The sequence below is a fragment of the Verticillium nonalfalfae genome, assembly GCF_003724135.2.
Source record: "Verticillium nonalfalfae strain VnAa140/NRRL 66861 chromosome Unknown scaffold_81, whole genome shotgun sequence".
Taxonomy (NCBI): Eukaryota; Fungi; Ascomycota; class Sordariomycetes; order Glomerellales; family Plectosphaerellaceae; genus Verticillium; species Verticillium nonalfalfae.
In genome coordinates, this window is record NW_021167306.1 from 101,006 (window position 1) to 126,033 (window position 25,028).

At 57.8% G+C, this 25,028-nt stretch overlaps 8 protein-coding genes across 8 annotated transcripts; 6 read left to right on the forward strand and 2 right to left on the reverse strand.

The window, feature by feature from the left end:
- Positions 1-384: 384 nt before the first annotated feature.
- Positions 385-1,291, forward strand: D7B24_008817 (uncharacterized protein; the record flags this gene model as incomplete). The annotated part of the gene is made up of 3 exons (XM_028642900.1): positions 385-578; positions 644-927; positions 987-1,291. 3 exons carry the CDS (start codon positions 385-387, stop codon positions 1,289-1,291), a joined length of 783 nt encoding a protein of 260 aa, XP_028493454.1.
- A 977-nt stretch (positions 1,292-2,268) lies between these two features.
- On the forward strand, positions 2,269-3,798 carry D7B24_008818 (uncharacterized protein; the record flags this gene model as incomplete). Its single annotated transcript, XM_028642901.1, has 1 exon — positions 2,269-3,798. One exon carries the CDS (start codon positions 2,269-2,271, stop codon positions 3,796-3,798), a length of 1,530 nt encoding a protein of 509 aa, XP_028493455.1.
- Positions 3,799-4,014: 216 nt separating this feature from the next.
- On the reverse strand, positions 4,015-7,125 carry D7B24_008819 (uncharacterized protein; the record flags this gene model as incomplete). Its single annotated transcript, XM_028642902.1, has 1 exon — positions 4,015-7,125. One exon carries the CDS (start codon positions 7,123-7,125, stop codon positions 4,015-4,017), a length of 3,111 nt encoding a protein of 1,036 aa, XP_028493456.1.
- A 2,657-nt stretch (positions 7,126-9,782) lies between these two features.
- Positions 9,783-11,286, forward strand: MNN10 (alpha-1,6-mannosyltransferase; the record flags this gene model as incomplete). The annotated part of the gene is made up of 3 exons (XM_028642903.1): positions 9,783-10,218; positions 10,277-10,565; positions 10,623-11,286. 3 exons carry the CDS (start codon positions 9,783-9,785, stop codon positions 11,284-11,286), a joined length of 1,389 nt encoding a protein of 462 aa, XP_028493457.1.
- A 1,377-nt stretch (positions 11,287-12,663) lies between these two features.
- On the forward strand, positions 12,664-15,420 carry D7B24_008821 (uncharacterized protein; the record flags this gene model as incomplete). The annotated part of the gene is made up of 2 exons (XM_028642904.1): positions 12,664-14,460; positions 14,518-15,420. The coding sequence occupies 2 exons, from the start codon at positions 12,664-12,666 to the stop codon at positions 15,418-15,420; spliced, it is 2,700 nt and encodes an 899-aa protein (XP_028493458.1).
- A 472-nt stretch (positions 15,421-15,892) lies between these two features.
- On the forward strand, positions 15,893-16,297 carry D7B24_008822 (uncharacterized protein; the record flags this gene model as incomplete). Its single annotated transcript, XM_028642905.1, has 1 exon — positions 15,893-16,297. The coding sequence occupies one exon, from the start codon at positions 15,893-15,895 to the stop codon at positions 16,295-16,297; it is 405 nt and encodes a 134-aa protein (XP_028493459.1).
- Positions 16,298-17,230: 933 nt separating this feature from the next.
- Positions 17,231-19,550, reverse strand: D7B24_008823 (uncharacterized protein; the record flags this gene model as incomplete). The annotated part of the gene is made up of 6 exons (XM_028642906.1): positions 17,231-17,498; positions 17,556-18,053; positions 18,104-18,447; positions 18,502-18,942; positions 19,162-19,287; positions 19,377-19,550. The coding sequence occupies 6 exons, from the start codon at positions 19,548-19,550 to the stop codon at positions 17,231-17,233; spliced, it is 1,851 nt and encodes a 616-aa protein (XP_028493460.1).
- A 3,457-nt stretch (positions 19,551-23,007) lies between these two features.
- D7B24_008824 (uncharacterized protein) lies at positions 23,008-24,521 on the forward strand (the record flags this gene model as incomplete). The annotated part of the gene is made up of 5 exons (XM_028642907.1): positions 23,008-23,193; positions 23,294-23,654; positions 23,713-23,830; positions 23,890-23,960; positions 24,016-24,521. 5 exons carry the CDS (start codon positions 23,008-23,010, stop codon positions 24,519-24,521), a joined length of 1,242 nt encoding a protein of 413 aa, XP_028493461.1.
- Positions 24,522-25,028: the final 507 nt, after the last annotated feature.

The following is a 25,028-nucleotide window of genomic DNA, read 5'->3' on the forward strand; positions in this document are numbered from 1 at the left end:
CTTGTTGAACAGCGCATGTGCGAGGTCCTATCGGAGCTTGATTCCCATAATGAGATGGACTCTTTGGGCCCATACACCAGATTGATCTTCTGCAAGACACGTGTGCAGGCTTTGACCCAGTCATACTTCGCCTCCTGGCATCCCCATTGTCCGTTACTGCGCGAGCCGTCCTTTGACGCAGTCTCCGCCTTTCCTCCGTTGCTTGCTGCCGTCATGATGATCGGCGCAACGTATTACTCGAAAGAAACTGCAGAGGCGGCAAATTACTGTCTCGAGGCTGTGGAGCATTACATATTTGAGCACGAAGCTTTTCGACGCCTTCTCGATCCTGCAGAAGCAAAAGCTGTGTCGACAGATATCGCACCACTTCAAGCAGCTTTCATTATGGCAATACTGCTGCATTGGAATAAGGACAGGGCGTCCAGAAGACGAGTTCGCCTTCACCGGTACGCCGATCTTGTCGCCGCGGCGCGCAATCTCGGGCTTCCGAGCCACAGGCACAGTGACGGCGCGCAAGCGGCGATGCCGACCTCTGAGCGTGAATGGGACATATTTTTCCGGGCGGAAGAAGCCGTCAGGTGAGACTGAATCAGAGGCATGATTTCTTCCTCTAGGAGCGAAAAAGACTGAAAACGCCTCGCAGACTGGTGAACTGGATCTTCCTTGTCGACTCATCACACGCTATATTCCACCACGCACCCCCGAAATTGACGCTGTCGGAGATGACAGGGAACTTCCCATGCTCTGACGAGCTATTCGCAGCCCCACACAGCTTCCTGCAGCAACAGAAGAGCTGGCATTGGGCTTTTCCGAAGTTGCACTCTATAGCGGAGGGCATGTCCCTGCTGATGCGTGATTCTTGGACGGACGAGTTGCTGGCGGAATTCCAGCATCTCGGCTATCAGGGCTTCTTCATTCTGATATCAGGTGCGTTCATTTTCCTACCTTTCAACTCCAAGGACCGGCCTGACAAACAAGCTGGACAGGCCTCCACGAGATCATCTTCAGCGCCGAGGCGACATGCTCTCTCGCCGCGGTAAAGCCGGTGGTGAACCGAGCACTCACCCGCTGGAAGCTGCTCTGGGACCTCCATACGCAAGATGTGCCGCAAGACGGAAGCGGCCGTTTCGGATTTTACGAGAACGCTGGCGAGTATTGGTGGCTTGCAAAGCTCTTCCTCGACAAGGGAACGCCCTCGACAGCAGAAGAGGGCGGGAAAGTCTTCGATCAGGACTCCATGGAAGGCGTCAATGACTTTGTTAGGAGGTTCGTCGAGATGCGCATGGAGTAACCGTTGCGCCTGATGCAGGGGGCCCGGCCGACATGTATATCATCTTTGTATTTTTCCAGTTAACGAGACGTTGGCTATGTATGTCTCAGTGGCGCTGAAGTAGAAACCATCAAACCGTCAAAGAAAACAGCACATGTAACTTTCCAGGTGATGTGGGTACATGGCGTTTCCTTCGAAAGCCAACCCCATGATAGGACAGACGAACAGGCTCAGTTGGGGTCCTGGTCGTAGCATCGGCGACTGCAAAAGTATAATGAAACCCCTCTTGACCTTAACGATTCGGCCTATCCATGCCGGGCCACCCGGGCCCGGCGCAGGGCCGAAGAAAATGCCCGCAAAAAGCGGCACTGGATCACGGCACCACATGCCGGATGAGCCTCCCAACAGTGGAAGACCATCGGTTCGCGATCTTTTGGAAAGGAGCGCCGTATTCAGCGAAGCAACCAAGAGGCCTGGGCTCCGATCACCACGGTCCCGTGATCTTGGAGAGGGGCTGCCCGGCTGGGACGATGAAGCCACGTCAAGCGCTCCAATACCTTGGCCTGCTAATGGACAGTCCCGTCTCACGATGCAACCCCCAGACGGCGCATTCACGGCTGAGGCGTGCCGGATCGCCCAGCGCCCCCGGCACGAGACGTCATTGCCGTGACGTTGCGGTCCGCACTAATTGGTGCGGGAATGTCTTGCAGAGACGAGGTGTAAAGTCGATACACGCCTGTTTTTGTGTTTTCTTGATCGTATAGACATGGGCGATGTCACGTCGGCAGGTAATTAGGCATTGTCGGCGGTCCAGGCGGTGTGCTCTATTGCCCCCCAACGCTCGTGATGAACAGACCCCGGGTACAAGAAGGTGTCCAGCCTGCTTGCGGACCAGAAGGAGAGTTGACATCCTGATCACAGACTCACAAAGAGTCCGGTAAAACCAAGATCACGGGATCTTTCGTCCTTGCCTTTCTCACCCTCCAAGTCTCCTCATCATGCCGTTCTCGCGACGAAACGCTCGCCCTTCTTGGGCCCTCGCCCTGTGTCTCGCGACCTCAGGCGCGCTCGTGGCCGCCGGACCCTGCGACAGCTACGCCAAGGGCAACACGCCCTGCGTCGCGGCGCACAGCACGACGCGCGCCCTGTACGACACGTTCACCGGGTCCCTCTACCAGGTGAAGCGCGGCTCGGACGGCGCGACCACCGACATTGCACCCGTGTCAGCCGGTGGCGTCGCCGATGCCGGCCGTCAGGACAGATTCTGCGCCGGCACGACGTGCGTCATCACGGTCATCTACGACCAGTCCAAGAACAACAACCACCTGACGCAGGCGCCGGGGGGCGACTTCGCGGGCCCAGCAGCCAACCGCGCCGACAACCTTGCGAGCGCCATCGGGGCGCCGGTGCAGCTCTTTGGCAACAAAAAGGCGTACGGCGTCTTCATCGCCCCGGGCACGGGGTACCGCAACAACGCGGCGCAGCGCACGGCGCGTGGCGATGCGGCACAGGGCATGTACGCCGTGGTCGACGGTACGCACTTCAACGGCGGCTGCTGCTTTGATTACGGCAACGCCGAGACGAGCACGAGCAACACGGGCAACGGGCACATGGAGGCCATCTACTTTGGCGACAGCACGGCGTGGGGCTCCGGCTCCGGGAGCGGGCCGTGGGTCATGGCCGACCTCGAGAACGGCCTGTTCTCGGGCCACAACGCCAAGAAGAACGACGACAACCCGTCGCTGTCGCATCGCTTCGTCAGCGCCGTCGTCAAGGGCGGGCCCAACAAGTGGGCCATCCGCGCCGGAGACGCCACGGCCGGCGACCTGTCGACCTTTTACAGCGGCGTGCGGCCCGCCCGCGGCTACGATCCGATGAAGAAGGAGGGCGCCATCGTGCTTGGCATCGGCGGCGATAACAGTGTCAGCGCCCAGGGCACATTTTACGAGGGCGTCATGACTTCGGGCTACCCGTCCGACGCCACGGAGAAGGCCGTTCAGGACAACATCGTCGCGGCAGGCTACCAAGTCGCGCCGCTGTCCTCGGGGCCCCGGTTGTCCGTCGGCGCCCGCGTCTCGCTGCGCGCCACTTCGTCCTGCTGCATGACGCGTTACCTGGCGCACGCATCGACGGGTACCGGCGTCGATACGCAGGTCGTCTCGTCGTCGAGCGCCGAGACGCTGCGGAAGCAGGCGACGTGGACGGTGCACACCGGCCTCGGCAACAGCGGCTGCTTCTCCTTCGAGTCGGTCAGCAACCCCGGCAGCTTCATCCGCCACTACAACTTTGTGCTCCGGGTTGACGCCAACGACAATAGCAAGTCGTTCCGCGAGGATGCCACCTTTTGCACCGAGGCGGGCCTCAACGGCCAGGGCAGCTCGATCCGCGCCTGGGGCCACCCCACGCGGTACATTCGTCACTTTACCAACGTCGGATATGTGGCCAGTAACGGCGGCGTTCACACCTATGATACTGCTCGTGAGTTCAACAACGACGTGAGCTGGGTGGTTGATGCCGGACTCTCGTAGTCGATGGCCATTCCCTTCGACCAAGGCGCCTGGAGAAATCAAGCAGAGCTACTTACCGGAAATAGACATGTTGTCAATGTTGGCGTTGGGCACAACAACCGGGTTTGATTGATTAAATTAAATATATATGATTGTGATACCCTGCTGGACTTTTTGCTCCCGTTGTTGCCTCCAGTTCATGCCATGCTGTCGTGGTCCTCGTCATCACGTAGCACCTCAGACGCTTCTCTTGTCCAAGAAGTTGACCCATTCACACTTGCAACCTCCATCTCCTCCGTCAAAGCCCCCGAACGAGGTATCGTTTCTCGCTCTGGGGTTCACCAGCGTCCCTCCAAACCCAATGTTGTTCGCAATGAGCTTGGGGTCGCTCGTGTCGATCCTCTGCCGGCTGTCGACCTTCCAGTGCCACACCACCTTCTCAAGAGGCTGGCCTCCGTGCGTATCCATCGTCACGGTGATGGGGTACGGCATCGTCCCCGGCCGGTCCGTCGCCTCGCCCGACCCAGTGTCAAATCGACCCCGCTCAGAAAGCAGCTGCGTCGTGTTCTCACGGCGCGTCCAGATCTGAACGAGGAACCGAGTCTGCGTCCAGGTGACAATGAAGCTTGCCTCTGAAAGGCGGGCGCCGCCGTCTTCGTCAAGTGGCACATTGCTCTCGCCATCACCACCTCGGGAAGGGTCCGTTCCGTTGAGGACTGTGACGGAGCGCAGGTAGATGCTGCGCTTGAAATATGTGTAGAAGCCGTAGTGCTCTGTGTCAAGGCCGCGGTCGTACAGGCGGATAGGTTGCTGAAAGGCTTTTGGCATGAAAGTGGCTGGCGCCGCGCTACCATCTTCGTTGAGCGCGGGCTCAGGAAGGTCGACGGGAAAGTCGGACGGCAGGTTAAAGTCCTGTCGCTTGCTGAGCACATTCGATCCAACCGTGCCGTTTACTGTGTCAAGGATGCTGAAGTAAAATGGCGTCGGTTCGCCGGCCTTGTCGTCGGAGATGATGCCATCTGTCGTGTTACCCAGGAAGTACATTTCTTCGAATGATGGGGGTGCCGGACTAGGATTGAAGGCTTGGCCATCTTGCCGCCTCATGAGGGCTGCTCGAGCTCTGGCGACGAGGCCACCACCTCCTCTTGGCTCGCGCGTGCGGCCTCGATCTGGTCGCGGGGGGCTGCCATTGGGAATGTTCCAGGGCTCATTCGTGTCATTGTTGTACTGGATCTGCATGAAGAAGCTGGGCTGGTTGGGTCGGAAAGGGGCAACAGAATCGTGCTCTTCTTTGGGAAGTGCACAGCTCCATATCGTCGTAGGCTGTGTACAGCCTGTTATGGCAGCCGAGTTGTCCGGTCCAATAACTGTGAGCGGGCCCGTGGGCATGGGCGGGAAGTCGGTCAGGTTGACGAAGATGCTTGGCACCTCAACGGCAGTCTGACCACGCGGGATCAAGGTGACACAAAGAACGACAACGAGAACAATGAGAAGGATGGAGCCACAGCAGACCCCGAGGCAGACACGTCTCCTTTTCCGGCCTTCACGACCAGAGCGACCGAAACAACCGTTTGACGGCATGCACCCACGGCCGCGCCAGAAGCCACCAATCTTGCGGGCGACGACCTCTTCCTTCTCGTGTCGCCGCCTCTCGCGCTCGACCTCTTGGCCGGGCCCAGTGGCGGCCGTCAAGTGTTCCTGAGGCAGGTAGGTACCGGGCTGTCGGGTTGGCATAGCCGACGTACCTGCGGCTGGGGTGAGGGGAATGTCGGTCAAGGAGATACCGCCACGAGAGCTCATTGTTCCATTGATAGCGGGGGACGCAGGGTTCGGAGAAGAAGGATAGAGGCTCTGGAGGGGATGGCCTGTGGGGAACACGGCTCGGTATCTGACGGCGTCTTGCTTGTTGGGCGGTGAATAGGGCGGGGGCTGATCTGAGGGAGTTCGAAGGCCTCGCGGCGTGTTCATCGTCTTCTCACTCTGTTCCGCAAGCCGTGGGGTGCCTGACCTCGATGAAGAAGCAGGCGATGGGGTACGCGCATTCAAAAAGGGGGATGGGGTTCTTCGGGGGGTAGGAATCCTGACTATAGGCGTGTGGTCGTGTCGGGGCGAAGGCTTTGGAGATGCTGGTAGTCCAGGTATAAAGGTTGAAGAGGGCGGATCGTCCAACTTGATAGACTTTGCAAACTGAATCTTCTCGGCGTTCGGCTTGGAGAATGAATCAGGTGATAGGCTGCCTTTCGGGAACCGTGACTCCTGAGCTTCTCGCAGAGGGCTCGTCTTCTCGGTGAATGGGGTGACGATGGTGTCCCACCACCCCCGCGTCTGTGTTTCAGCGCTGGAAGGGCTCTTGGAAACCCCCTTTGCCTTGTTGGTCTTACTAGCAGTAACAGCCATACTGTTTCCGTCCTCTTCAAATAGTGTGCAGGGACTGCCACCGTCGTCTTCGTCGTCGTCGTCGTCTTTTTGTTGAAGCACAACGGCCACGGCAACCTCTGGTCTCTTGAACGTCTCAGGCACAGCAGGCACAGGCGGGGCGTCATAGGCAATAGGCGCCCCGTAACTGGTAGCCTGTGAATAGATGCTTGATGTGTGTCGAGGTGACTGGAACGGTGAAGTGGTGTCGGGGGTATCGGGGCTCCACACGGATCGATGCTGTGAAGGAGTCATGGGGCTGGGGGTTTTCCCAGGCTGCTGCGGGTTTGCTGGGTGGCGCAAGTGAGGATGGGGGGTTGGTGCCTCCAAGGGTGTGGCAAGCATGTGTGCATGGGCATCCGTGTTGCCGTTGCCACGCTGGGCCAGGTCCGAAGGAAGAGCAATGCCGATGACAATGGGGCGATCGTTTGGGGAGAGGTCCTGTTCGAGGGGGCTCCGAGTGGTGGCACTTTGAGGGGATTTGGTCATGTTCTTCCTGGAGAACCAATTCCAGTTGCCTACAGAGGCGGACGACGGCTCACCTTCGAGGGCCTTGAGGGCGGCAGCATCGACAAACTTGCCTCTCGCGCGATGTGGGCTGTTGGCCAGATGGTGTTGACGACGGAGCTCGGTCATGTTGGTCACGACCTTGATGCCGGCTTTGGCATTTTGGTCCCTCTGCCTGTGGCGGGATTTCAGTCTCCTCAGCCTGTGGACGGATTGTCGTGACAGCGATGCGCGGGAGATGGTAGGCTTTGAGGGCCTGAGAGGACTGGGCATGGCGGCCTTATCGGCGATGAGGGCCTGCTCGTCGTCCATGATAGGCGTCACCACTTCTTCATCCTCCCAGTCTTCCCAGTTGTCCCTTGTGCCGTCGCTCCGGCTGTCCTCGTCATAAGCGGGTGGTCTCGGCGAGGAGCTGCTGGTGGCCATGGTATTGTGTAGTGAAGGGGTTGTTGTGTGATGAAGGAGCGTCAGCGGCAGCACGCAGCGATCCAGCTCGAGGCGGATGCACGAATTTGAAGGAAAGAATGAATAGATTGCTTTGCTTGAGATGTCGGGAGGCGAAGGGTGGAAAGCCTGATTAAAAATGCTGAGACCAAGCGTATCGGCAGTGGCTGTGGATTAAAAGAGTGACAGTATCGAAGCAGAATAGACAAAGGAGATTGGATCACCAAGGAGGAAGGCCCAAGGAAGCAACGCGTCTGGGGGAAAGGATGACGAAGAAGAAGAACAAGATCAAGAAGAGAGCGTTGTTCACGAACAATGGTCACAATAGAAGGTCTGGAGGCAGCAACTGAATAGGTTTTGCATCAAGACAGGGCAATGGACAACTGATGAATGGCTGGCCGGGCGGATTCATCCACTCCGACGCACGACAGCCAACGAGCGACGAAGGCGCGGCAGGAGCAGCTTGGCTCTCATTTGATGGCTGGCGGCGACATTGCCTCGATGCGCCGGATGTCATCACGACTCTCGAAGATGTATGGCTGGCTGGTGTTGAGGGCGTATGAGCAAGCGCCGACAACAAGGCAAGGAGCCTCGTTGATTGGCTCTCGTGGCGCCGGGGTCCTAGGAGTAACGGTAGTTTGACAACACGAACTACGTGTTGCGGGTCTTCCGGTGAGAAAGTCTTGGCGATGAGACAGATCTACGTTTGCGATGGATCGTTCGTCGGAGGGGACTCGGAGAGGACGCGTGGGCTTGGTGAGGGGATGAAGGCGAGGAGGAATTGACTGACGATTGTTGAGGAGTGCGTCGCTGCCTCGAGGAACGCGAAGTCACGTGGTGACGACGCAGGCACGTACGTAGCCAGGTGCCGAACGAGGTGTGGGGGGTACAGGTGTAGGCGTGGCAGGTGCAGTGAAACACCAAACTCCTCTGTAGTACCTAGGTAGGTACCGATCTGTTGTGAATGGGCATCTCGAGGTCGGTACCTAAGCAGGTCCCTGAGATCAACAGAGCCTCTCGTGACCTCCCTTACGCAGATACCCTCTGTAACACCTCAACCATCAATCCAATTATCGACTATACACACCATCCCGGCCGGCAGCTCCAAATCAAAGCCGACAAACAATGTCATCCTTGCGAGACTCAATGGGCGCTCGGTCTGCCGTGCCGCTCTTGTGTCCCACCTGTCAGGGTCTTGCCATGGCATCCCTGTCCTGCCATTGTCAGTGAGACTGTTTCGTTCTCTGTTCAACAGCCATTTGAGTAACTTAGGATTGAGTCATCCGTAGCAATCCCTTCCTTTTCTCTTGCCTGGACACAAGAGCGTATTGGTATATTCATTCGCAGGCTGACGAACATGTTTGCTGGTCTCGACCTGGACGTTGGCTTCACTATAGAGGCTTCGCTATAGGGTGTACCTGACATGTACCTAGCAAGCACTGCGGCAAACGGGAGGACCCCTAAACTTGAATGACTGGCAGGCTCCCCAATCGCAGCCGCCGCTTCGGGCGATGGTGGCTCGCCCCTATTATCACTGGAGCCTTTTGGTTGGCCGTCTCGGCTCCTTTGCCAGGCAAGCTAGGTACCTGGGTAGGTACCTACCTGCCCTGCCGTACCTAGACCCTCAGAAATCGCCCGAGCACTAAACCTACCGCATGGAGAAGACAACACCTAGCCCAAAAGCAAAATCGCCAAAGACTATTACTCGAGATGACATGAGCGAAAATACGACCGGCCTTGTCTTCCCGTCTTCGTTGGCCCTCCATCCGTCATGTCTCGGTCCCATTGGCAAACTTTGACACTCGATTGAGAGAAATCCCCCGACAGCCACAACACGAGCCCGCTCCAGCCAAGAGATCTACCACGCTCATCGTCTCCATAACCATCACCATCGACTGTATCACCTCCCACGTCCTTCCCCGGCATCGCCTGAAATCTGTAACTGCTAGTCTCGCACGGCCGTCCGTCACGGAAACCCATCGGCCACCACTACCACCTCCGCCGACACTCCTCACCAGTGGCACTGGTGCTGTCGCCGCCTCGAGTCCATCGATCGATCCTAGCACGTACAATCGCTTTGCGACTGGCGCACCACAGAAGATCGTCGCCCTTGCTTCAACGCACTGTCCAAACGCCTTACCGTGGCCAAGGCCCGAAACAAGAAAGGAAAAAAAAAACACTACGACGAAATCCACCCCCCACCACCTCTTATTTCCATCCCATCTCCCCTTCCCGTCTCGTTGTCATCTGGAGGATCCCCGTCCTCTGGTAACAACACCCGCATTCCACCAACCTGGCGCCTCCATCTCCCCCAGCCGCCTCGTCCTCGTCCTCCGTGTCGTCGGCCAACGATCGACGACCCCCCGCTTCTCATCAACGCCGTCGCTCCTCCCTCAGCTTGGGCATTGACGTCGCATCCGCTGAACGCCGCGGCCCCCAGCACCTGGGGGTGCAGGGCCACTCTTCAAACCTGCCGCCCATACCAGGTACGTGGCCAACACTGTCGCTGATGTCGTTCTTCCCAGCCGCATCTCTCTTGGTTTTCTCTTCTGCCTCCGCACAACCTTCTCGTGTCTGACAAGATTTCGCTTGCTGACGTTGTGTCCCTTTTCTTTCCTGCAGGCACCCCCGCCGATCCCATGTCTCTCTCGCGCAGCCCGTCACCCCATCCCGGCGGCGGCTGGGCGAGTCCCGGCCTCAACTACAACAGCGGTCGCAACAGCCCGACCGGCTCCTTTCCCTTTCCCTCGCCCGGCGGCATCTCCGCGCCATGGGAGGCCACCAAGATGAGGACCCTCGGCGTCACTGGCTACCCGTCCTTCTCGACTCACAACCAGGGCTTCTTCCAGCGTCACATGCGCCGCATCTCGAGCAGCCTGCCGCGCTTCAGCCAAGCAAATCAGCCGCAGTACGGAGGTTTCAAGGACAAGCAAAACCGTGGGCCATGGTCCGTACAGAACCTGCCTCTCGTCGGGAGGATGCAGAGGCGAGCCGCCCGCATGAAGAGGAAGACAAAGATCCGGCTGGCCATACTCTTCTTCATACTCTTCGCCGTCTGGGTCTTTTATCACAGTCGTAAGTCAAGGCCAGCCCCTGCCCAGGCGCCGGCATCGGCAGCTAATGATTCGGGCAGCTCTTGTCTACCACTGGCGACGGACGTCATGGCTCGGCGGAGGCCAAAAGTACGTCATCATTCTCGCGGCGAATGTCGGAGGCGGCGTCATGGAATGGAAGGGCGCCCGGGAATGGGCGATAGAGAGAGACAGCGTCAAGAACAAGAAGGCGTACGCCGCCCGATGGGGCTACGAACTGGAAATCGTCGACATGAGCACCAAGAAGCGATATGCGCACGAGTGGCGCGAGGGCTGGGAGAAGGTTGACTACGTCCGCAATGCCTTGAGGAAATACCCCAAGGCAGAATGGTGAGTGGCTTGAATCCACCGTTCGATTGGCGTACCTTGGCTAACGTGGCATCACAGGGTCTGGTGGCTGGACCTCAACACCTTCATCATGGAGCCCTCGTACTCGCTGCAGAGCCATGTTTTTAACGACCTTGCGAAGAATACGTATCGCGACATTAACGAATTCAATCCCCTCAATATTTCGCACCCCTTCGCCGAGGAATATCTCGACCCCACGTCTCGCAGCCCCGTGGGCGACGGCAAGCCGGACTCCATCAACCTTATCCTCTCCCAGGACTGCGCCGGCTTCAACCTCGGTTCCTGGTTCCTGCGGCGTGGCGCCGTCTCCGACCAGCTCATGGATGTCTGGTGGGATCCCGTCGCCTACGAACAGAAGCACATGGAGTGGACGCATAAGGAGCAGGACGCGCTGCAGCAGATGTACCTCACGCAGCCGTGGGTGCGTCAACACACGGCCTTCCTCCCACAGCGCTCGATCAACGCCTTCCCCGCCGGCGCCTGCGGTGACGACGGCAAGGACCCGCGCTACCATTACAGCCAGGACGAGCGCGACTTTGTCGTCAACATGGCAGGCTGCGAGTGGGGCCGCGACTGTTGGGGCGAGATGTTCCACTACCGCCAACTGAGCTATTACCTGAACCGCAACCTCTGGGAGCGCTTCAAGGAGGACCTCATTGCCGTCCTCTGGTCTAAACTGACGGGCCAGCACGTCAGGCTGTGAGGGTTGCCGGGGTAGGGGGGAGGGGTTCATCCATGTGTTCTTGCATTTTTCCTTTTTATTTTCCCCCTCTCTGCATCCAGCCAACACCGCTGGGGAGTTTTCCGCGGCTGACCGACTGCCATTTTTTTTTTTTTTACCTTTTCTTTGCATCTCAGGGGTGTTCTTTCATGCATTGGGTTCTGCCGTCTTGGCGCGTTCTCGTGGTCATCTTGTATACCCCCTCCCTTTTTTTCCCCTCTGGCTCATGTCACGCCCTGGGATTTCATGGGTTTCGTTCCCAGTTCTTTTTTTTTTCCGGGCCTCGGTTGCAATGTCATGACAGGCATGAATGGACGTAGAAGGTATCATGGATAGATCGTTGTTTCAAGCGAGCTCGTTACTTGGTCAGAAGAGGAGGGGATAGGGGAATTTCGCGGTGTCGTAGCTTTTACGAATGGGCGAATCGACGACTTGTTGTACATGAGGTGACACTGCCGTGAATTGGCAGATGCGGCAGGCAGCTTGGCGGCCGTAACAGGGGATGCTGTGTAACTGTGTGAGATAATGGTACAGTGGTTGCTATTGCGTCGGGCTTGGTAGTGGTGCAGGTCCTGCGATAGAGGCGGTTGCACATGCCTAACAAGGCAAGTGGGTGGGGGGAAAGCGGATTGATGGCAGTCGTGTCATCTGTTGGTCCATCAAGGATCACATGAGCAAGAGCAAGAGTCCCCCTTGGACACGGGCTGGTATTTTTGTCTTGCGATCTAGCTATTGGCGTCATCCCAGAGCACCCGGACTTCTGGCTCATGGTCCGTTGAGCGGTCATTGACAGGAAACGGAATCGCGGCGGCCGGGATATCCAGTCGGAAAAACCATATACTCCTCTGCTCATGTGGCTGCTCAGGGATGTGCTCGGAGAATAACGAGCTCCTCATGGCCAATAGTCATTCTTCAGTATGGCTGACTAATCGTTTCTTCAGCTCAATGAGTGGGTTGGGCTCGGATATTCTTGGTGAGTCGTCTCGGAAGTATAATTCGGAAGTATTTCTCGGATGTGTACTCCTTCCTCGTGGCGTTCATTGGGTTCACGCGCATGGAGGAGGGGCTCGTCGTCAGCCTAGCTCCCCTCCTTGGCTTTTCATCCGGTGTTCTTAGTGACGATCCATCGCTATCCCATAGGGATTACTTCGGTTTCATCTCGACCGATGCCGTGAATCCTTGCACCGAATCCATGGATTCCCCGGATCTGAGACGGAAGAGGAGGAGGGGCTCCTGACGCTGCCTCAACAAATAGGTCCATGAACCCGACGGCGGCTCTCAGTCGGCCTTCCCTCCTGCACCATTCACATCACCTTGGGCCGAGTTGCAGTCTTCTTCCTGACACTTGAATCCGCCATCATGTCATTACCAACCATTACAGACGTCCGCTTCGAGCATCACAGACCAGGCCAGGCTCTCGGAGTCGACGACGCCACGCCGCGCATATCATGGCGCTTCGCAGATGCCCCGAACAACTTCTCACAAGAAGAATACGAGATCAAGGTTGAACGCATCATCGGCACGCAGGTCACCCAGCTCGGCAGCATCAAGGTCATCTCCCCAGAATCCCGCCTCGTGCCCTGGCCGCTCGAGCAACCGCTGGCCTCCCGCACGCGATGCAGCGTCAGCGTGCGCGCACGCCAACAGGGACAGCAGAACTATACCGCCTGGAGCGATCCCGCTATCATTGAGACAGGGCTCTTGGATCGGAGAGACTGGTCGGCACAGCTGATCTCTGCGCCGTGGGCCGGCGGCGACATTGAGACGCCCCTGCCCGAGGACCTCTTCCGAAAAGACTTTACCTTTGACGCGCCGGTGCGTTCTGCGAGGCTTTACATCACGGCGCTGGGTGTGTATGAGGCTGAGATCAACGGGAGGAGGGTCGGCGATCACTTTCTGGCGCCGGGCTGGACGTCCTATGACGACCAGCTGACTTACCAGACACATGACGTGACCGATCTTCTTTCTTCGCGGGACAATTGTCTCGGCGTCCGCGTTGCCGAGGGTTGGTTCAGGGGGCGTATTGGTTTCGAGGGCGGTCGCCGTAATATCTGGGGGCCGAGAACCGCCGTATTGGCGCAATTGGAGATTGCCTTCGACGACGGCTCGACTCGTACAATCACCACCGACGACACCTGGACCGTCAACAAGGGCCCGATTCAGCGCTCCGAGATTTACGACGGCGAAGTGTATGACGCGACGGCCGAGGTGCCGGGCTGGTCGATCCCTGGCTTCGAGGCCAAGGGATGGGCCGCAGTCGATACCCTGCCCCCGATCGCAGATACCGTCCAGCTCCATGCGGGTGACGCCGAGCCGGTTCGACGCCTCGAAATCGTCAAGCCCATCGAAAAGATCACGACCCCCTCCGGAAAGACGGTGCTTGACTTTGGGCAGAACCTCGTAGGCTACCTTCGGGTCAACAAAGTCAGGGGTCCCCGCGGCCACAAATTCACCCTGCTGCACGCCGAGGTTCTCGAGAAGGGCGAGCTTGGCATCCGGCCGCTGCGTGACTGCAAGGCCCGGGACATCTACACCCTCTGTGGTGATGAGGCTGGCGAATCGTACGAGCCTCGCTTCACCTTCCACGGCTTTCGCTATGCCCAGGTCGACGACTGGCCATCCGCAGATATTGACATCCTGGACTCACTCGAGGCTGTGGTCTGCAATACCGACATGGAAGAGGCGGGAAACTTCACCTGTTCCGACGAAATGCTCAACAAGCTGTACTCCAACGTCCGCTGGGGTATGCGGGGCAACTTTCTTTCGGTGCCGACCGACTGTCCCCAGCGCGACGAGCGGCTGGGCTGGACCGGCGATCTCGCCCTATTCGCCCCGACAGCGACCTTCATCTACGATTGTACGGGGATCCTCAAGAACTGGCTTCGCGACTTGTGGGACGAACAGAAGCGGCAGGACGGCGTGCCGCCCATGGTCGTGCCGAACGTCGTTCAGGGGCACTTTTTCTGGGGCAAGATCTGGCCGGCTGCCATCTGGAATGACGTGACCATCCTCGCGCCCTGGGCCCTCTGGGAAGAGACGAATGATCTGAACGTGCTCATCCCGCAATATGACTCCATGGTCGCTTGGCTTGGTGCCATTCCGAAGAACAAGACTGGCAGTGTACATCTGTGGGATTTTGCCGCCCCTCAACTTGGTGTAAGTCGACTGACTACTGGACATGCGGCGATGTGATTATTTGCTGATCTTTGTAAGGACTGGCTGGATCCCAACGCGTCCCCTCACGAGCCCTGGAAGGCCGTGACCGACCCTCCTCTGGTCGCCAATGCGTTCCTCATCCACTCTCTCGACGCCATGTCACAGATCGCTGGCTTGCTGAGCAAAGAGTCCGATGCAACCCGTTACCGTGAAGAGGCGGCCGCATGCCGTCTCGAGTTCGCCGCCGAGTACGTGTCGTCAAACGGCCGCCTCGCGTCGGACACGCAAACTGCTTACGCTCTCGCCATCACATTCAACCTCCTGGCACCCACTCAACTCGGCCGCGCCGGTGACCGCCTTGCCGAGATTGTCCGGCGCAACAGCTTCCGCGTCGGTACCGGCTTCGCAGGCACCCCATACATCTGCGAGGCTTTGGCCCAAACGGGCCACTCCGATGTCGCGTATGCCATGCTGACTGAGCGGGCGTGTCCGTCGTGGCTGTACCCCGTCACCATGGGCGCGACGACCATGTGGGAGCGCTGGGACAGCATGCTCCCCGACGGCAGCGTCAACCCGGGCGATATGACGAGCTTCAACCACTACGCGTACGGCGCCGTGGCCAAATTCATGGTCGAGCGTCTTGCCGGTCTCAAGAGGGCGGACGCTGGGTGGAAGAGAGCAAGGACGGAGCCAGAGATTGGTGGAGACTTCACGTGGGCGAGGGCAGAGCATCTGACGCCCTATGGACGGGTCGCCAGTTCGTGGCGGCTCGAGGGCAAGGAGGGCGATTTGACGCTTACCATTGACGTGGTTGTGCCGCCGACCACGGAGATGGAGGTGGTGATCCCTGGTGACGAACCGAGGACTGAGACTGTCGGCTCGGGAGAGTGGTCGTTCAGCGTGCCGTTCACGAGGCGGTATGAATGGCCTGTCAAGCCCATCTCGGCCATGCCTGTCTGAGAAGCGGTGATTTACGCGGTGTCTCATTCCGATGATCCGGCAGAGTTTGGGCTCCTCTCCCAAGGTCACAACTATCTCGGGTACCTTCATGGCGCTCCAGGTTGGTCATGTTGAGTTTACCGAAAGCCTCTGTAGATATATGCACGTAAATAGGAGGGACCTCATCCTTGTTTTGTCCATGAAAGCCCATGCTTTGCATGCTGCAGTCATTGACACCATTCGGCGACCGGAAGAACTACCTCGTGATGGCTGCCGCAACCTGGTCAGATCCTCCAAACGAAGCCCGGTAGGTCATCTTCGACTTGAAAAGGCAAAGTCACGTAACAGTAAAATCGGACCCCCACGGGCGAGCCGGATATGCCCCGGTGTTCAGGCAACGCCAGGCCGTCCGAAAGCCGCGAGACGGAGCAAGAGAACGGCCGCGCTTTCCTTTCCTCGAGGCGCTGGCGAGACTGCTGAAGCGGCTCGCACCATGGTCGACGTCGCCCGAGCGCCGCGGCGGCCTGGCGCTGGACCTCGCCGTGCACTCGCCCAGCGACACAAAGCAGACATCCAACGCACTTTGCCTGACGGCACGCGACCCGTCTACGGCCGGCGTCACGGTGCCCACGCAGCACGTCCCGTCCGCGAAGCTGCGTGCCAGGTCAGATACAGCATCTGGGGCAGGGGTACGGCAGGAGACCGCGGACCTTTGCCACCGTCGGCGGCCCGGGGCGTTGCACTTCGATCGGGAGCATCCGCGTCACTGGAGAGTAGAAAAGACGTGCCCCCAAGTGTCAGCGTCGTCATGACGCTTGTCATACGGCGCCAGTCCTATCGCGCCGTCGGCTCGGCCTCCATCGTCGGGCTCATCAGCACGCGCCCTCGCGAACCTTGACACGCTGCAAAGCGAGCGCTGGCACTGCAGCGACGCCTCCGATGGTGGCCCGGTACACGGCGAATCCTTCAAGAGACTGCATCTCTTCAGCGAGGCGGAGCCCCGAAACTCATTGGATGGGTGCTCCCGCCGGCCCCTTCGGCCTTCACCCTGCGGAGATGCTCTGCTAGAAGGCGTGGACGCTGCGAAGCCAAAGGGCGCCCTCTTCCTCGACGCGATGGCCTTCTTCGCGTACCTTTGGTTCAAGCCGGCGCCGCGGTGTCCCAAGCTCGAGGACCTCGTTCTGACATCGTCCCTTCAAAATCGCCATAGACTATTGTGCATGGTGGACCTTCCCGTTACTATAAAGTGGACGGCCAGGACGCACATGCCGAGGATGAAGAAAATGAAGATCCGGAATGGAAGCACCTGGGCGGGGTTTGTGCTGCGATACTGTCGCATCAACGATGGTGGTTGTGCCGAGAAGCGTCGGTTCTTGTTGAAGACCGCGCTCAGCTCGGACGTTTTGGAATCAGTTTTCTCGCGATGGGCTTGTTAAATCTCGATATCGAGCTTCATATTGAGGACATGTCACGGACTACCAGTGTCACTTTGATATATCGAAAACCCTGGAGCTGGAGGATCATGTGCTGGACCCGTTGCCAAGGTTCCAAAAGGTATGGGAACACAAACAGTGGTGTAGATAGCAGCCAAGGCCAAAATAGTGACGGAATATCCGATTGCTCTTGGTGGTCAAGTTCACATTACGCTTGAAACACTTTTAGACGCGGGGCGGATGGCCAAACCAGTTAAGTTATCTCTGAATATGTGCCGAAAATCGTGGCCATAAATTCCTTTTTATGCTCCCCAAGCCATATAGTTATCTCATAAATCATAACAAGTACCCTTTCTGGAAGCTAGAGTCCGTGACTCGGGTAACTCGAAACCAGTAGCTCACCAGACCTCCCATTTTGCATGCTTTCCAATGGCACACAACCTATTGAAAAGGGCATCCCGATATGGTAAACTAGTGACAATATAAACAGCCCCTTTTTTGTCGACGATCCTGAGTGCATCGTATACTGGGCCATCCGTCGCCCATCCGGCAGCCAGCTTTGCCTTCATGCCATATCCAGAGTGCTTCCTGAGCTGCTCAATGTCCTCAATGTTCACTACCCAGAGCGTCTTCAGGTCCTCCTTTTTCGAGATGGGCGTGCGGATGCTGTGCTTATTGAATGCCAGAAACGGCTCGTCAGCTGCCGAATTGACGTATACGTACCCAGCTGTCCCCTCATATCGGGCGCTGAATTCTACGGGGCCTACGGTCTGTGACCCTCTCTTCTCCTTTTCTTCTTTCTTGTCTGACGGCAGCACACCAACGCGCTGCTTAGCGTGGGTGGCACCCATCTTTGCGCGGATCTTGTCGACACCTGCGGCAGCCTTGACGGCTTCCTTGGCGCTGCCCTTGAGAATACTGAAAACTCTCTCACGCTTGCTGCCGTGGCCCACAGCCTGCTCGACTTCTGTGTCGTCGCCGCCGGCGTGGTCTGCCTGCGCAGCATCGTAATCGGCTGCGTGCTGCAGCTCATCGGCGGAGACACCGAGGGGCTGATCACCGACCGAGGCATCAATAACGGTCTCATCGATATCGATGGGTTCATCGGGCGGAGGCTGGTGGACACGCGCTGGAGGTGGGAACGGGGCTCGATTGGCCTCACCGAGGCGGAGCAGCGTCAGAGCGAGTTGAAGGTTGGTGGGGACGCCCCTGAAGATGGTGCTGGAAGGCTTAGCACGGGCTCCGGAGTGTGAACTTGATCTGAGACGTACTTGTTGAGGTGAAAGTAATTAGTCCAACCGTTGCCCGCCAAGTTTCTGAGGGCGCGGGAGACGAGGGGTTCGCCGAATAACAAGACACCAACGACAAAAGTCAGGCTCCTGACAGCGACATCGCGTGTAACCAACAGCGACAGTGCAGCCAGGGGCACGAGGTACCATGCCAGTCGAATGCGGTGGTTTTGTCGATCAAACGGAGGGGTCGGTACCAGAATGCTACACACAGTTAGGATTTTCACGGCGCTCAGGCACGGGAGAATGATGTACTTGGCCAATCTCTCCCAGGTATCGGACATCAGGATAAGGAGATGCAAGAGGGGCGTCATCTGGTGCCAGACCTGTGGTGCCTTTAGCAACAGCACCCCAGAACACGAGCACGCGTATTAACGCACCACCTCCTCAATGGGTGCCTTCGTCTTGTCCTGAGACGGCCGGTCCATACCCTCAGCCTTGTCTTTCACGACGGCCATGGTTGTCACATCAAATTGCGGCTTGAACCCGTCTCTGCTGCCGCCCTCCTGCTCGAAAGGCGCGCCGTGAGGGTCTTGTCCCATCACCAAATTGGTAGCGATCGCGGCGGCGCTCGTCACAAAGTTACTCGCTTCGTTTTCCACAGCTTCACCCTTGAGGTTCTGTGGGGCGCCGGTCGCGGCATCGGTCGAACCAAGGGTGCCGGCCATGGGCTTCGCCACGCCGCCGGTGGTCATGTCGACCATGGACAGCGGTGCCGGCGGAAAGAGCACGACTCGTGCCCGGGGCGAGACGACGAGGGCAATGGTTGCGACAGTGAGCAGTGGCATGAGACAATCGAGTGTCCAGGCGGCAAAGTACGTCTTGGCGGGTCGTCAGCACTGTAACGCGGCCAGGGATACACCAGCATGGGAGTTTATTTACGAGTCCAAATGTAGCTGTTCTTGCTGGCTCACGCCATGAGCGGAGTCGAGCAAGAGTATTGACGAGCGCGAACAGTCCAAGCAGCTGGTGGCATTGCCCGAGTCAGTATAAATGAAAATGGCCCAGGACATGGCAGGGGAGGGGAGGCAATTACATACCATGCCCATGTACAGCCTCTCCACCTCACTGCGCAACTTGTTTGGCGAGCACTCTGAATCCCGGGCGACGACGAGATCGAGGCCTCCATAGGGGATATGATCAGTCTTTTTGAGTTCGTACACTTCCTGTCATGGGTTAGCACCGATGGTTCCCGTGGCGGGCAAACGGGAGAGCGCCAAGCGGCTGTGACCTTATTCAATCTTCGCACAAGTACCCAGACATCCTCGTTGTGCATGCCTTTGATCCAAGGTTTGGCGTCGTGCTCTGGCTTTTGATTCCAACCTAGGTCAAACACGGAACCATCATCGCTTGGCGCTGCGGCCGTGACCGCTAGGACGTCGGCTTTCGCCAGACTATGCGAGTACGTCTGTGTCTCACGGTGGGCCATGTTGCGAGGATTCGATCCATATGGAGAAAAAAAGTGCTATAATAAGCTACCCTGGCATAAAAAGCATTCGCGGCGTGCCCAACTTGGTTGCAATGCCATCTTGTCAACTGCACCTCATTAGAAGCTTATAAGAGAGTCGGCGGGCGAGAAGGTCCGGCAACTCTGCCAGCAGCCAGATTGAACCATCACTGAGAGTTTGGAGTGACGTCCGGGCCTGTCATCGACGGGCCATACGTTCCAGCGTGGGACAATTTTGTATCACCCAAGGGGGGGTTGGAAGCTGTTCCGACCCTGACTGCGGTGTGGAAAAGTAAATCGGGTCATCTGGCTCGCCTATCCAGGTTTCTCGTGTGTCGGTCGGAATAAGGGAACATTTTGGATCCAGGTTACCCCCGGCTTGCCACACGTGTATTGCACTGCAATGACAGGCGTCTGTCCGTCCGTCTGGTATCAGATCAAGTCCGAATGGCGCCCACATGCCATTTCATCGGGACTGAGTTTCCAGAAAAGACACGACGCCGCAGCAGGGGCAGCGGGGCCGACGACGAGTTCGAAACGATGATCGCCGTGGTCTGAGCCAGGGGGAGGGGAAGAGATGAGGAGGGATTGCCCCTCTCGAGCTCGAGGCATGTTCGAGGCCAAGAGGGGGGGGGGGGGGCGATGACATAAGCTTTGGCGAGAACATGGGTGGTGTTGCTGCTGTGCCTGTGTTCCCTACTCTGTAACGTGCTGCTGTCCCGGAGATGTGCTGTGCTGTCTGTGCTGTGCTGTGCTTTGCTGTGCGCTTTGGTGCTATGCGTCTGGTCGCACTCACTGTACCATGTACCTGCTGCTCCTTTCGTCCTGCTCGTGATCATTCCAACGCCATTTTTCTCGCTTCTCGTTTCTTGCTCCTCTGACCTTTCCTCTTTTGTTGCTCTTACCCCAGGTCATGATGCCGTCCAGGCCAGACGGCTGAAGGCATGTGCAACCAACGAACGTGGCGCTTTCCTTCCATTTAACCATTTTCAGCTCAAATCTCCCCTCCCGACCTCCCGATCCGTACAAGGGCTTTCTAGGTCGGTCGAGTCTCTCAATCGTCAAACACGTCCAGCTAGCAGCTAGCAGCCCAGTCGGCCATGTGACGAGAAGCCATTCCACACGTGGCTGCAGCCTCGCCTCCCCATGAAGATTAGAGTCGGGAGCCAGGGCCCGAGTTGTACCACGAGTGAGACACAGAAGCCCTCCCCCCCCTCTTCCCCTCCTCCACCGCTCGCTCGCATGCGAGGCGTCGAGGCAAATGTGCGAGGCAGGGGAATATGATCAACAAAAGTCAAGGAAGGAGGGAGAGGGGGGCAAGAAACGAACATGGGTGGGGCCAGGACCCAACCTTGCCAACCAAGATTTTCACTTGTGTGCGGGAGCGAGGCGGGCTGCGCCGTCACGGGCCTGCAGATGAACACGATTAATATGGCTCTTAAGCTGTTCTTGTTTTGGTTCCTCCACCCCCCCCCCCCTTCGTCCTCGCTCTCTTTCTCTTTTGCTGTGCGTGGCCCTGCCTTCCTTCTTAATCGAGATTGAGCCCGGGCCCCACCCCTCGTCGCTCTTACCCTAGCACTCGTCGTCAGACCAGTCGATCCCGGCGTGGCGGGTAGATGGGACGCACATGCCAATTTAATCAATTGCTGCTACGTTTTGGAAGGGAATCAAAGGGAAAAAAAAAAACAGGGCATCGCTTTCGACATCATCACCACCATGCCGAGATGATCAGGCTGGCTCCATCGGGGTATATCCCATCGCTTGATTAAGCTTTTAGCGTGCCGTCCCACCGTCTCTGATGAGAAGGGGTGAGAAGAGGGACCCCGTGGAACCACTGGCCGGCACGACAGGATGGGGCCCGCTCTCCTCCAGTGTCCTCTGCCAGGCACCGTCCATCTGCCGGCTGCACGCATCTGGAACCCTCTAGGCTTGGTCTCATCTGAAAGCGAGCTTTCGATTCGCCCGGGGACGAGGTTGAAGGACGACCGTGGTGGGCTGGCTGGTGGGGCTCGCCTTGGCGGTTGGTCTACCCAGAGGCACCAAGCAGGGGAGATCGCGGAGAAGGTCTCCATTCTTGGGTCACCGGCGGACGGGAAACCGTTGCCTCCTCAGTGCCAAGGCGACCAGGGAAAGGCGCACCTCCCTTCCTCCTCCACCTCCTCTTCCTCTTCCTCCTCGCTTCGCATCCAGGACCGGGGTGGTGGGAAGAGCGAAGCTTGAGAGTCAGGGCCAAACTCAGCACACACTTTCGCCTGTGGCTGTGTCGAGACTTGGCGATGGGAACCTTGGAGGGGGAGGGGGCTTTTCGTCTGATGGACCAGACCGTTCCTGTATCGGAATCAGTTCGATATTTTCTGCCCAGCACCTGCGATGCGCGCTAGATGGCAAGTAGGCTCATCGAGGGTGGGCAGGAGAGAGAGAGAGGGTTTCAGAGATTGGTCGGTTTCAATCTAGGTGCTAAGTGGTAGTGAGATCCGATGGTAACCTGCTAACGAAGCGTGACAGCTCGTTAAGGTCAGTAGTTCGCAGACGGCAGAAGGAAGGCTTAGATGGACGCTGACGGGTGCGCTCGACCCTTCTGAAGTGATCGATTGCCGAAACCGAGTCAGTTTCCGATGGGGATGGGCGTCATACTTGCTACCACACCAGGCGGGCGAGCAAGCGAGTAAGGGACAAGCAAGCAAAAGGCAAGAGAGCTCTCATGTTGGAAACCGACCTGTCGGTCAAGATGTGCCGCTGGGCCAACCCTACGGCACCGCTCGTCCGATGCTGTGTGCAATATGGCGTATAATATCGAAGCATAAGCAAGCCTTTCCTCGACAGTCATAACTATCTCCGCGCCACCAATCACCCATCACACACCAACAGTAGTGCAGGGGGGAGGGGGGAGGGAAAAAAGGTGAGGGGAGGGGGCCTAGAGAGATCGCCTTTACCAGGGCTTGGTAACTAGGCATGTCTTGTCTACCAGGCGTGGTCAGATCCTCCCCCCTGCTCGCCGGTGAACCGGGTTTCCTCGTGAAACTTTCGACGCTAATCAGAAGCCTCTACATGCAATCCCCGGCAGACAACATCACAAGGTGGACCTTCGGGCTTGGCTCACTCTACACTTCGCGGGGTCCCCGGGCCTGGATTCTCCCTGTGTGTCTGCTATGCAGTCTGCATGCTGTCTGCACGTTGGCCCTCGTGTGTGACTGGCAATTTGGGGCGTTCCCCTTCACTCTTAATATTCCCAGCGAATCCCCCTTCCATGCCCCTGTTCCCTTTCCTCTGTTTTGCCCATTTGCCTTTTCGACATCAGAAAGAGAGAGATCAAACTCACAAACTCTCCCCTTGGATCATTTCGCCCTGGCCCCGTGCCGTGTAGAGGGCGCCGCCTCCTCGCTACCACGCGTTGCCTCACCACCCCTGGTATCGTACTCGACACGGCCGCTATGTAACCATGTATCTCACGGCACGCAAAGATGTTGAAGAGGTTCATTCCTTCGTCAACCCATGGACTGAACTGAACGCTGGCCTCTGGTCGCTCTTCGCTGGTGCGACTATCTTTTTGGCCCTCCGACTCTGGGTCAAGGTGACCCGTCGTCACGGCCTCTGGTACGATGATTACATCTTGCTCGTTTCGTGGGTGAGTCGCGCGACCTCTCGTTTTCTCCAAACTCTCCGCGGCAGCACTGCCTCCGCACTTGCTGGATACGGGCATCTCACTGACACGCGACACCTCAAAGTGTATCTTGCTCGCCAACAATGCTTTGATCGTTCATCAGTTCGCCACGGGCTACGTGCTCGAGAACTCGGCCATGGAGTGGGACGACCGCATGCACATTCTCATCAACATTTCATCATGCGGTACCCTCATCGGCCAGGCCCTGACCAAGACGGCCTTTGCCGTGACGCTCCTTCGCATGAGCAATCAGTGGCAGAAATGGGTGCTGTGGTTCTGTATCGTCACCATGAACCTGTACATGGTCCTCAAGGTCTTGTTCCAGTGGGCCAAGGTGTGCGACAAGAACGGCTACGACAACTGGTACCGCCTTGATTTCTGCATCTACTGGAGCTTCCGGGACAAGTTCAAGGAGGGTGGTAACGGTACGTGTCTTGTACTTTCGGCCAAGCAAGATTCGTATTTGCTGACAGGAGGCAACAGTGTACAACATTATCATGGATTTCGTCTTTGCCTGCTTCCCCTGGTTGATCACGCGATCGCTCGAGATGCGAAGGGTTGAGAAGGTCGGCCTCAGTCTGACGATGAGCTTGGGCATGATGTAAGTCAATCCAGCGACGTGAAGCCTGGCGTACCTTTCAGTGCTGACATGGAAAACAGTGTTGCCATCGTGTCAGCCATCCGCGTATCCTGGAAGGACAAGGGCAACGACCGCGACGCGTACTACATCTGTAAGTGTGATGACGATTGCCGTCTCAGGCGACATTCTTGCTAACGACATGCCAGATCGCAACGGCCTGTCTCAAGTCTGGTACTCATCTGAAATCACGGGCACCATCATCGTGCAGTGCATACCGATCCTCCGACCCATCTTGCGCGACATCCACGCGACACTGACCTCGAAGCGGCTCAACTCATCGGCCGACGCGCGCAGCACTGGCGTCTGGGGCAGCAAGCTCGAGACCAAGAGGGCATCGACGGTGATCATGGACGCCGACCGCAAGGACAGCGAACGCATGGAGCTGCGCGAGATCCCCGAGGAGGAGTCGGCCGAGGAGGACTGGAAGGAGAGGCACACGTCGTCGTCACCATCAGAAGCGACATCAGCAACACTAGTATCGCCGCGGACTGACGCCTGGCCGTTGGGCAAGACGTCAGAATCCGGGCCAGCTGGGACGCCCGGATCGAGGAGTCTGGAGGCTGAGCCGGACGGTGCGTCGAACTACTCGAGTGTGGGATATGATGTTGAACAGAACGGACTGTCAGCGCCGCCACGAAGGATGTACCTGTAGTGTTTTTTGATGTATTTAGCGTGTTTGTCTGCTTATTCTTTGAGAGAAAAGAAGATTTCTTTGAACCCTGATCTCCTGGTCGGACTTGGGTGATTGCATAGCATTTTTGAAAGAAACCAAGAGACAAAGGACCCCTGGCGATCGATCTGCCAGCCGTCGTGGGATGGACGCAGTCAAGAACGGGAGGGGCCCGACGACAAGAGCAAGGGTTAGGTCAAGAGGCGAGGGGTTCCGATACTTTCCCATGACGCCAATCGCCATGTCCTAACCCCCTCCATTCCAGCTGATGGATGGTCGCCAAGATAGCCGAGCTTTGACGAGGGGGGTTTCATGCCGGAATGCTGCGTTGTGAACGAGAGGCTGAAGACGAAGGGCAGCAAGCGCCTGATGACAAAGCCACGGTCAGGAACGTTGGCGCCACAGAACGCCTCAACCTGACCAAGTTCGACGGGCTTGATTGGCCATGGCTTAACGACAAACGACAAACGACTCCCTCGACAATACTCG